General features: G+C 53.3%; 1 protein-coding gene across 2 annotated transcripts in view; it reads left to right on the top strand.

Moving 5' to 3' along the window:
- PCDH19 (protocadherin 19) overlaps nt 1–9464 on the top strand; it is a 60465-nt gene extending 51001 nt beyond the window's left edge. For both annotated transcript variants that reach the window (XM_059859033.1, XM_059859032.1), the window contains exon 5: nt 4200–9464. In XM_059859033.1, the coding sequence (XP_059715016.1) occupies nt 4200–4789 (590 nt within the window). In that variant the 3' untranslated portion in view covers nt 4790–9464. The remainder of the gene's footprint in view (nt 1–4199) is intronic.
- The last annotated feature ends 2729 nt before the right edge of the window (nt 9465–12193 follow it).

Raw genomic sequence — 12193 nt, 5'->3', positions numbered from 1 at the left:
GTACCTGGGGAATGTTTTAAAAGTGACCCTGCCCTAAGGTGCTCTGAAACAAAGTTCTGGATTTGTGCTGGGTGAGGGCAGTCTGGCTGAAACACGGGTATTGCTGCAGTGGGACCTGCACATCTCTGGTACAGCAGCTCCCGTGTGGGGCACTTGCCCTCAGGCGAGCTGCTCAGCGTGTCTCTGGGCCAGCTGGGTGCCACATGGGTGCCCCCACAGGTACACAGCAGCAGAGCTATCCCCTCGCTGTGTGCAGTGTCTTCAGCTCCTTAGAAAGTGCAGCCCAGGTTGTGCCCTGGGCCGTGGTGGTCTCCATCCCAGGGCTGTGCTGGTCTCTGTCCCCAGGCCATGGTGGTCTCCATCCCAGGGCTGTGCTGGTCTCTGTCCCAGGGCTGTGGTGTTCTCTGTCCCCAGTTCATGGTGTTCTCTGTCCCCTGTTCATGGTGGTCTCTGTCCCAGGGCTGTGGTGTTCTCTGTCCCCAGTTCATGGTGTTCTCTGTCCCTGGCCATGGTGTTCTCTGTCCCCTGTTCATGGTGGTCTCTGTCCCCAGGCCATGGTGTTCTCTGTCCCCAGACCATGGTGTTCTCTGTCCCAGGGCTGTGGTGGTCTCTGTCCCCAGGCCATGGTGTTCTCTGTCCCCAGTTCATGGTGGTCTCTGTCCCAGGGCTGTGGTGGTCTCTGTCCCCAGGCCATGGTGTTCTCTGTCCCAGGGCTGTGGTGTTCTCTGTCCCCAGTTCATGGTGTTCTCTGTCCCAGGGCTGTGGTGGTCTCTGTCCCAGGGCTGTGGTGGTGTCTGTCCCTGGCCATGGTGTTCCCCAGCCCATGCCAGCTGGCAGGTCCTTGCCAGCCTGGAGCACTGGGGCCCTTGGGGGCTGTGTGTCAGGATAAGGTGCTCACACTCACACAGGGCAGTGCCAGAGCTCGGGGGGTCTCACCCACCCAACTTTTCCCCTCTGTTGCTCCCCCTCCCTTTGCCTGTGTCCAGCTCTGATCAGGCAGCAGTTTCAGCCTGCTCAGCCCCTGCCATGAGCACAGGGGTGGGAACTGCCTGCTTTGGCTGCAGGCACTCACCATGTTGTGGTTCTGGTGGTTATTACCTGGGCTTTGCTCTATGCATCAAGAACATTTTGTCACTCAGACAGTAACAGTTGTATTGACTAGGGCAGGTCTAGGGCTGTAAAAGAATTTCCTGTTGTTCTATTTCTGATTGTTAAAGTGGTAAAGAACAAGACAGAGCGGTGCAGTAATGTGAATATGAGCCATAAATGACTGTCCTGGGTGCCATCAAAGCTGGGTGAGTCACACTGAGCTGCAAAGGGCAGCACCAGGAGCGTGCCCAGCAGCTCCCTGCCTGCCTCTGCTTGGGGCAGGAGAGGATTCAGGGATCAGCCCTGGGGTCAGCCACTGGAGGGGCTCAGACCCTGCTGTGCCTGCCTTTGGATCTGGGACAGCAGAGGAATGGTGTTTCTGTGTATCAACAAGCCTTGCCTGAGGTGTAAGAATAGTATTTTATACCAGCTGAGGGCTAAGACAGTGATGGATGGCAGGGTAGCTGAAGATGCCCGTTCTGCCATGTTGAAGAGGCTGCTGCTGGGGGCTCTGTGCTGGTCCTTGTGCCTGCTGCCAGGTCAGGTCTGCTCTGGGCAGCCTAGACATGTGTTGTCCCCGAGAGCAGGATGGTTCTGGCTGCAGGGCATGGTCTCAGAGCTGAGATGTGTGCTGAGCATAGAAGCAGAGTGACAGAATGTGCCATGGAACTACCTGTTGTCTCAGGTCTGTGGATGATGGTGACTTGTGACCCTCTGCCTGTCAGCCTGGCCTCTTTGAGACTTGTTAACATTCCCTTCCTCATACAAAAGATTGAAACAGTATAATTTAATGTAATGCTTCTCAGCTCCTTTCCTCCCTGCATTTCAGCTGCTGCAGGTTCTAGACAAGCATTGTAATGTCCAAAACTCTTCATCTCCCTGGCAGAGAGGCACCAGGCCAGTGCCCTTTAGTGAACTGCTCTTAAAGCTCAGGTGCCTTTCTAGGCTTTGAGGAGTATCTACTTGCAGGGAAGTCCTCCAGTTGTTTCTAGCTGTAAAATGTGCCAGTTGGAATAGATGGGTCAAGGCAAGGCAAACCTGCCTGTGCTCCCTCTGGAATGAGGTTTGCCTTGGCTATGGTGGTCCCATGGATTCGGGGCTGAGCTGTGCTGTGGGCAGGGAAGGTGAGGAGAAGCAGCTCCCTGTGCCTTCCCGTGCTGGACCAGCCAGCCCAGCACGCTCACAGATCCAGCTTTTCATGTTTGTGGAGAGACTGAAGTGATGTGTGCTCCAGCAACACGCCCAAGGTCACACAGCACAATAAATCAGTGTCTCATCGGGATGAGAATCCAAGATATTTCTGTAGCCCCTCCAGCCATCACCAAGTCCTCTGCTATCACAGCCAGACTACACAACTTTGTGTGCCTGTAGCACCCTTTTGAAGTTAAGCTGTGGATAAATAGGGAGACAGCAATATTTTCTGGGCATTTTTTCTTTTTTTCTTTCTATTTTGCTAAAGTACTTGAAATTAGCAGAATCAAAGTATAAGATCATGGGCTTTTAGAGCTGTGCTGGTTGTTCTGTGTGTAGGGCTCAGGGCATCCTTCTCTCAAGCTGCTGTAAAGGCAGCTGCCAAGACCCAAACCTCCTCCCCTCCACCCAGCCCTGTGCTCCACATCACTGAGCTGCTGCTCTGATGTAGAGAAAAAGCTGATGTTTTACCCATATATATTTCAATTAATTGGCTTCTTCTCTTTTTTAAGAAAAAAAACCCCTTTCTTGGTGTTTTTTTTCCTTTTTTTCTTTTTTTTTGAGGTCTGCCTTTTACTCGTTTATTCTCTGTAAGTGTTAAGCTGCTCATATTTTGGTGCATTGTGTTATGTGCTGAGAATTTTTATCAGCCGCCCTGGTGCTCGCATGTGGTGGAAATACCAATGTGTCTGAGGAGCGGAGGTTATGCACACAGATGTACAGAGCAGCAGGATGAATGGTTTGCAGACGGGCGGGAAGGAAACCCGGGCTGAGCCTGCACCTTCCATCCATCAGCCCAGCCCCGACCGAGCGTGGGCTCCTGGGGGTGATGGCATTAGAGCTTTAGTGCTGCTCCCAGAGGGTGTGGGTTATGGGAGGAAGGAGCCACGTCTTTGCGTGGGGAAAGGCTGTGCTTTATGAGGGCAGCTGCAATTACAGGCTCTTATCAAATGAAGGAAAAGCCAAGGCTGAAAAGCAGCCGGGATCCTGCGGTGGTCGGCAGGAGCCACGGTCGGATGCTCAGCAAAGGCTGGGCATGGTGAAACTGCTGAATTTCATTTCCAGCTTTGCACTTGGCTGAGCCTGGCTGCTTCCCCGAGCCTCGGTTTGTCTGTCTGTGATGTGGAGGTGAAGCTGTGCAGTCCTCTGGGATTGACTGACAGTGCAGGAATGCACGCAGGCCCCAGGCACCAGGGTTTGCATTCGCCTGGGAGCCCTTGGACCTCGTCTTGGAGGGTCCTTGGGAAGGGTTAAACCACCAGTCCATATTTCAGCACTGTAAAGTGGTGTTGGGACGACAGCCCCAAGTCGAGAGAAGGAATCTTTATTGCTCTTGTATGAATAAAGCCCCAGCACTGGGAATGACACATTTAATCTTCAGTGGAGTGGACAATCTTGGAGATTTATAAAGCCTCTGTTGTGTGAGGTCAGTGGGGATTAAGCAACAAGTTAAAACACACATATACAGCAGGACCACAAAGAACCTTCCCTCCTCCCCCTTTTCTTTCCTCCCTCTGTTCCTTTCCCCTCCTTGCAAAAAGTCAAGCTTAAATGTCACGTCAAACCAAGCTTAAAACATGGTGGCTTTTAACACTGGCCACTAAACCCAGGAACTACTGGCTCTGAGGGCTTGACACACGGACAGCCCTGTTGTGATGGATTTGCTGCCGTCACTCCTTCTCCAGGCTTCTGTTCTGGTGGTGACAGGTGACACACAACCTATTGGAAATTAAACTCCAGTCTGCAGAGCCTTGAAACAGCCTTGATGGCTGTTTGAGGTTCAGTCCCTGCTGTTTGGGGCAGGATCCCCTCTGCCTGGGAGGGGGGCAGAGCGCGGTGCCCAGCTCGGTGCGATCCCCCCAGCCCGGGCAGGCCGGTGGGTTCACCCCGTTCACCTGCCTTGTGCTTTCTCCCCGCAGAGCAGAGCGAGGGCTTCCACTGCCGGGAGGAGTGCCGCATCCTGGGCCACTCGGACAGGTGCTGGATGCCCCGCGGCGCCGTGCCCAGCCGCGCCAAGTCCCCCGAGCACGGCAGGAACGTCATCGCGCTGTCCATCGAGGCCACGGCCGTGGACGCGGAGCCTTACGCAGACTGCGGCGCAAAAAGGACCTTCGCCACCTTCGGCAAGGAGGGCAGCGAGCCCCCGGCCGAGGAGCGCCTCGCCAACCCCAAAGGCAAAAGAACGGTGGACTCGGCCGCCTGCAGCCCCAAGGTGAGCGGCGCCGTCCGCGAGGCCGGCAACGGCTGCGAGGCCGTCAGCCCCGTCACCTCGCCCCTGCACCTGAAGAGCCCCTTGTCCGGCAAGCCGGCGGCGCCCTACGGTGCCGGGCACTGCGCCGGCAGCCGGGAGCGGGAGCCCTTTGGGAACAGTGGCCCTTCCCGGCCCAGCGAGGCAGAGCCCCGGGGCGCGGACAGCGAGAGCAGCGGGCAGGAGGGCAACCCGCTCCTGCAGGAGCGCCGGGAAAAGGACTCGCCCGGCGCCCGCAGACTAAAGGACATCGTCCTCTGAGCAGCACTCGACGAGAGGAGGATGAGGATGAGGATGAGGATGAGGGACCGCACGACTCCCAGCGCAGATTGTTTTTATCGCTTACCAATGGTTCACAGATTGCTGTATTTAAAAGCTTTCCCTAAATGTATTGTTTATAAATGAAGCTATCGTTAATGTGACAATCCCACGTGTCTCGAGGGCGGCAGGGGTGTGCAGCCGGAGCGAGGAGCCGGTGTTTGGCTTTGGCCGGGAGGCGGCGGGTGGCGGGGGCAGAGGCCAGACCCCCCCAGTCCTCAGGAGCGCTCGGTATCCCCCTCCTCGGAGTTTCTATATTTTTGTATCTCAAAATGAAGATTAATTTGCATTCCTGGAGAGAATTGAGTGGCCAATTCCTTATTCGGACATCTTTAGTAACCACCCCGGCGGTTTTGTAGTCTGGACGAAGTAGCGGCTGTTTCTTGTGTGGGACTGTTCAGAGTGACAGTCGGGTGAGTTTCTGTTCAAATTCACCCAGCACGAGGTTGTTTGTCTTTTAAGGTGTTGGTGTTTTGCTATGGACACCCCTGCATTTATGAATCCTTTTGCTGTCACATACTTACCTGTACTATTATTGTATTTGATATTGCAAATTACTGTATGTCTAGTGATGGCAAAAGGCTTTCAGGCTTAAAAAAGAGGAATAATAAAAAAAAAAATTCACAATCATCTTACTTAAACTTTGGAGAGCCTGCAGTTTGCAGCCCCGGTGGAGCAAGCGCTTCTTCCAGCCCCACCATTGCCTGCAGCCTCCCCCGGCTCCTGCAGGAAAATGTCAGGGCTTTATGGGAAGGCGTTTTTGGGAAAATCCTGCCTGGATTGCAATTGTTGGATGCACTGTGCTGAACTTTTCCCCTTACCCGTTTCTTTTGCATAATTTCAAGGCAATGCATGGAAAGGTTTTTTCCAGAAGTTGGTTATTTTGGTTTTTTTCCAGTTCCCAGATTTAGATATCCCTCGCCTCCAGTCATTTCCAAGTCAAGGAGATGGAATTATTTTAAGAGATCTAAATTACCTCTCAATTAGACACACACACTTCCCAGTCAGCGTTTCCTAGCCATGATTACACCAAGAGGGTGTGTGGTATGACATCATGGCATGGATTTTAGACCCTTCCGATTTCTTTCTATCCCTGCATCATAAATAAGTTTGGAATGAGCAATAGTGATGTTAATTTAGGGGCAGACAGGTGATACGTAACAACGCTACTAATTCAATTAATGTGCCTTCTTAATGGAGAAAAAATTAAAGCGATTCTTTATTTTTTCTCATAATTAAGGACTTTTTTGTGTGGGTACAAATCTACTCATGTAAAATTGATTTGAAAATTGAGCTACTTTAATAGCCATTTTGTAGAAGGGAGAGAGGGAAGGGATTCCACAGCTCTCTGCTCTCTTGCAGTGATGATTCCTCAGTGAGGTATGAGTAAGGTAGGAAGATTTCAGTTAGTGTATTATTATTATTATTATTATTGCTATTATTATTAACCATTCACTGAACAGATTTTTCCTACCCTCAATAATGTTTCCTAGAATTTAAAATCGATTATGGAAGGAAAAATATATAGCTCTTGCCAATGTTTGCTGTACCAGCAAGTTGAAATTAGTGATTTCTAGAGAAAGAGTCTTTTAGGTCTACATATCATGATAAAGTATTTGTTACTTGATTTATTTAAATGAAAAACAACAAGAAAACAAGTTCCAGTTGTTATCATCCTCAAAATAAAATTAAACTCCAGCCATTTATTTTTTCAGGGCAGATTGATCTTGCCTGAAGCCACAGCTGGTGTGAGACAGGTCCAGAGTCAGCCTGTTCCCCCTGCCACTTGCTAGGGCCAGGAATTGGGAAAGAATCAACAAAAAACAGTTGTCTAATGAAATTTGTGATGCTTCCCTCACTGGTGTGATGACTACCTCATTCAGCTCCCATCCCACACGTTAACATGATGTCCTGCATCCCTCCAGAAAGCAAACTGGGGGGGTTTTCTCCCCTCTTCTGGATTCTGACCCCATTTTTCAGGGAAATATTGTTTGTGTTCCCACTGTGTTTCCTGCCTGTGTACTGTTACTGCTGTCATTTATTTCTGGTTTTTTCCCCAAATGTGTGTTTTATTATAACACAAGCGAAGAGGAGAGGGGCTGGCTCGGGGCTGTTGGAGTAACTGGGTGTTCTGTAACTGGTAAGCTGAGTTCATTGTGATGTTACCTGGTTTTGTCAGCTCTGGGAGGTTTTTTTGGTGGGGGCAAACTTCTCCCGTGTGTTTGCTGAGAGACAGAAGCTGCCTTGCCTGTCAGGTGCTCTTGGCTTCACAGGGCAATGGCTCCATGTGGCCCCATCATCACCCACACCTCTGCCAGGAGGAGCCCCAGCTTCCCCATGGGCCGTGGTGGGGTGGGGAGTGGGGTCCCCCCAGGTGCCCCATCACCATCCCCAGGTGCCTGGAGAAGCACCAGCCGTTAATTCCTGCCAAGCTTTGTCCCCTGCCTGCGGAGCTGCCACCACCAGCCTTGTGTTTCGGGTGAAAAATAGATGCTAACTGAAAAGGAAGAGAGGGAAAAAAAAAGAAAAAATAGAAACATTTCTCTAATTTACCCAGAGGAAACGTTCCTTGCCACTCTGAATAAAAGCACAGCCGAGAAAGAATGTGAAATAATTCTGTATTAAAAGGGGGCATTAAAGAGGTCAGTAAACCCTTATGCCTCCAAGAAAATCATTTAAACACCAGTTTTCTGGGCTGACCCAGGCTGCAGTGGGGGATGTGAGCGAGGGGCCCTTCCCTGGTGCGGCCTTGCTGCGTGGGGCCAAGGGGAGACCCAGAGAGCTGCCCTGGCTTTGCTGCCCTGGCCCTCTCCAGAATATTTTGGTACTCCTGTCACTGTCCCTCTGTGTCACTCGAGATGAGTTCAGGCTCCTGGGCAAATTGCAGTCTCTTGGTTTTTTCCTACTTGTATCAAAACTGGCCATGCAAAAAATGTTCTGAGCTGCAAGGCGGGCAGGAAGGCTTTTTGGAAGGGTTCCAGATGTAATTATTGTGCTTTTTAATAACTTAAACCTGTCCTCAGATTTGGTTTAGGAAAAATCGCTGGGATCTGTTGGTTTCCTTCAGGCAAACTTGCTCTGCTCCCCTGTTAATCCAGGAGAGCAGCAAGCACCGACGATTCTCCCCCGAGCATGATGAGGACCCCATCTGGAGCAGCTTTGGGGCTGGGGGCCAGGGGCTGAGCTCTTCCCTGCTCCCTTGGGAGCCCCTGGCCTTTCCCACCGTCAAGGCTGCAGGGCTGTGCTGGGAGGGATGGTGGAGGGCTGGGGGTACAACTGATGGCTGGAAAAATCCCCTCCCAAGCACAGTCTGCTGAGGTTGTTGCTGTTCCCTGCTCGTTGTGAGCTGGAGGTGGCCTGTGGATCACACTTTGTGCAAAAGTGAATTCCTTTCTTTTTTTATTTTTATTTTTCCAAACAGGAAACGAGTTGCTTTTGTGAAGAACACACTGTCTGATGAATATGTTGAAATTATTCTTGGGGGGGGTGGGGGGGAGGGAGAGAAGAAAACCAATCTAATTTTGAATGGAAACACATTTTTCTGTCATTGGGGAAAACTGATGGTCTTGTTGCTACAGCTGTTTTGCAGCTCTGGGTAATCTCTGATCCAGCCTGTGAGCTGCGGTACCGCCGGGGAGAAGCCCCGCCGCCCCCGCTGCCGGCTCTGCTGAGGCTGAGACGGAGCCTCCGCCGGCGTCAGCTGATGTTCAGCTGAGCTGAGCTGGGGGAGAGGCTCAGACACCCCTCCCTCCCAAAGTGGCTCTGCTCTGTTCGGCTGATCTGAGCTGGGGGAGAGTCTGACACCCCTCCCTACCAGGGGCTCTGTTCAGCTGATTTGAGCTGGGGTAGAGTCTGACACCCCTCCCTCACCACTGGCTCTGTTCAGCTGATCTGAGCTGGGGGAGAGTCTGACACCCCTCCCTCACCACTGGCTCTGTTCAGCTGATCTGAGCTGGGGGAGAGTCTGACACCCCTCCCTCACCACTGGCTCTGTTCAGCTGATCTGAGCTGGGGGAGAGTCTGACACCCCTCCCTCACCACTGGCTCTGTTCAGCTGATCTGAGCTGGGGGAGAGTCTGACATCCCTCCATCACCACTGGCTCTGTTCAGCTGAGCTGAGCTGGGGGAGAGGCTCAGACACCCCTCCCTCCCAAAGTGGCTCTGTCCAGCTGATCTGAGCTGGGGGAGAGTCTGACACCCCTCCCTAGCAGGGGCTCTCAGCAGCAGCCGCCCCGGCGGCCGCGGCACCGAGCGCGGTACGTCTCGTCATGGTGTCTCCGTTGCCGAGTATATGAAGAATAAATTGTTGTATATGCTGATATGTATGTTATGTACATTTTCACAGTGATTGAATCATTGTAAACAACAAAATGGAAAAAGGAAAAAAAAAAAAAGAAGAATCACCATTCTGTCTATTTTATGAAGATGATAAAGCAGCTTTATTAAATTATTATGATTCTGTTTCCAAATGGTGTACCTGCCACATTGGGATTTTTTCATCTGATGAGAACTTTGTTTTCCACCTAAATGTGATTTTCTTTTCTCTGCTTTGAGCATCTAATGCATTTTAGTATTAAAGCAATTATTGAATAAAATGGAAAGTAAGTGTTTGGTTAAATATGCCTCAGTGGGTTTGCTTTGATGGGCTCCAGGTGCTGGTCCTGCAGAAGCCAGCGCACAGCTGGGCGCCACCTCGTCCCATAGCTGGTCAGCTTTGGCACCCAAGAGGCTTCAGACCTCAGGCAGAACTTTCCTGGTCCTGAGGAGGGGTCATCACCATCCCCAGTGGTGATCAGCTGGGACAGGCAGGCTCTGAGCCCCCATGAAATGGCACAGTGCTGGTCCTCTGCTCTGCCACCTTCACCTTCAAGGGAAACAGCTGTGAGAGGGATGAGCGCCTCCAACGCACTTCTCCACTGAGGCATGGCAAAGAAGACTTTATTTTCTGTAGTTTTTCAGGAGGCTGCTTTGGAGGAGATGGTGAGGAGCACCCACTGCCTCTGAATTAACTGGTTCGTGGACCATATTTACACACAGGGCAATCTGAGCACTTTGTGGCTACCAGACTAAATGCTCCCACAAGGTCTCTGCTCACTCAGTGGCTCAGTCAGGGTGACACCAAGGTGGAACTGGAACAAGAGCAGTGGCGTGGGAAGCCCTTGCCCTGGCACGGGAAGATGCTTGAGCTGCACACTGAGCATCATCCTACCTGACAGAGACACACAGGAACAGAGGTCAGCTGCAGGTAACCACACCTGGGTGAGGCCCCATCACTTTAAACCAGCAGGGTCTGACCGGCCTGGGGTCAGCTCTGTCACAGGTGTGTTGGCACGGAGACCACAGGTAATGGTTCATAGCCAGCCCGGTACCAGCACCTGCAGCTTTTTGGCACCCTCCTTAGTGAGTCATTTGGCAGGTGGGTAAAAGGAGATAATCCAGGCTGTGGGAGGGAGGCTGGTGTTTGTTTGAGGGGGGTGGATTGCAGCCGGGCTGGGGAGCAGCGGTGCTGCAGCAGCAGAGCGGTTCCCGTGCCCGGGGAGGCACTGGGCTCCGGCAGCGTTCCTGGGCTGGGACCCTGCCTGCACCGGGGACCTGGAGCCGGAGCTGTGCCAGCACCATGGACTCGGCTGCCAGGTAGGAGCTGAGCCTGTCTGGGGAGGAGTTGCCCAGGTGAGCTGCCCTGGAGCGGTGGGCGGTGGGCAGAGGAGGGCGGGGGCTGGGGGGGCTGCCCGGGCTGAGTGGGGTTCGCTGGGGGGGCAGGGCGCAGCCCCAGCCCAGGGCTAGGCATGGGCCGGCTGGGGATGCGATGGGGCTGAAATCCCCTCGGAGGGAAGGTTTTCGGTGGTATCGCAGCCTGCCGGAGCCCGGCGGGTGCCGGCTTCGCTCCTGTTTATCGCCTCCCTCCGCTCTGTCCGCTCGCTGCGCCGGCTGGGGGATTGGCGATGGCAGCCTGGAGACGTGGCCCCGCGGTGCTCCCCGGCCAGGTGTCACTGTCCCCTCTCCACCTGTGCTCCGTGTCCGTGCCAGCGCCGGGAAGGGCCGGGTGGGCGGCCCGGGAGGGATCGAGCGTCTGCGGCAGATAAAACCGGGAGCGCTCCTGTCCGGAACGGCCGCTGGCCCCGGGGATGTGCTGGAGCTCGCTGCGGGTGCGAGGGAAGGATCCCGGGATGCAGCGAGCCCCGGGCAGCCCCTGGCACTGGGGGCTCTGGCCGGGGCTGTCTGTGGCACTGCTGGGCTGCTCTGTGCTGCTGCTGATAACGGAGCGCTCGGGGCGCAGAGCCGGCTGTAGGTGGGCTGCGCGCCCAGGGACCTGTGGGAATCCATCGCTGCTGGTCCCCTGAGCTCCCCACCCTCCCTAGGAGACGCTTCTGGGGTTGGACAGGTGGCTGGCTGTCCTCTCCCGTGGGAGAGCGTTTCTAGGGGTGCTGTAGTGCACCCCGAGGTACAGAGCCCCACCCTGCTGTGCCTCTGGCTGTGGTGAGGGGCTCAGCGTGAAGCCAGTGAGAGAATAAATTAGCTAAGAAAGCAGACAGCCCTCACCAGGCAAGGTTCAGAGCCATGGATCTCGTTCCTGTTACTTCTGGACATTATTCTATATTACATTTGATGTTAAACTGGAATATCTAAACAGAACCAAATTGGGTTAAGAAGCAATGACTTATTGTACACTCTGACTGTTAAGCCCACAAAGACAAGAATAAATAAATTGGAGGAATTAAAGGCGTGAAAACATAGAGCAAAAATATATATTACATATCTCTGTTTGAAGCAGGGCTCTGCTCAGGGCTTGTTGTGGGCCCAGAAGGGCAAGTGATGGTCCCTGTTCTGCTTTCCTGTTGTCTGGATCCAGGTTCTGCTCCTGTGTCTGGTGCTGGAGCAGCTGTCTGCTTGCCTTGGGCAGGAACCAGTGTCCAACAGCCCCAGCGGGCTCCCACTTGTTTAACTTGCAGCTGTTTTTTGTTTTGTGTTGTTGTCCTTTCCTCCTGAGCGTGATGTAAGCGAGCGTCCCCAAAGAGCCGTGGCAGAACAAACACAGGCAGGTGCACAATTATAGAGCTCACCTCTGCTGCCACACACAGCCCTGCTCAGCTCCCCCTCCCGGCCCTGGCTGCTGGAACGGGCTCTGCAGGAGGGATGGCTCTTTGGGGACAAACTCTGGGCTTTGGGGCAGCCATCACACCTCTGGCAGGGCTGTCTGGGCAGCTTCTGTGGGGACATGGCTGCGATCTCCTGTGCTGCAGAGTGATCAGTCACTGCAACCCAGCCTGGAAAATAAAACAACCCAAGGAAGCAGCACTGTGGTGCTGCTGTGGAAAACCCAGCCGTGGCAGTTTCCATTAATACAGA

Source organism: Haemorhous mexicanus, chromosome 14, assembly GCF_027477595.1.
Source record: "Haemorhous mexicanus isolate bHaeMex1 chromosome 14, bHaeMex1.pri, whole genome shotgun sequence".
In the NCBI taxonomy this organism is placed as follows: domain Eukaryota; kingdom Metazoa; phylum Chordata; class Aves; order Passeriformes; family Fringillidae; genus Haemorhous; species Haemorhous mexicanus.
The sequence above is the reverse complement of the archived record's forward strand: the minus strand, read 5'-3'. Positions and strand labels throughout refer to the sequence as shown.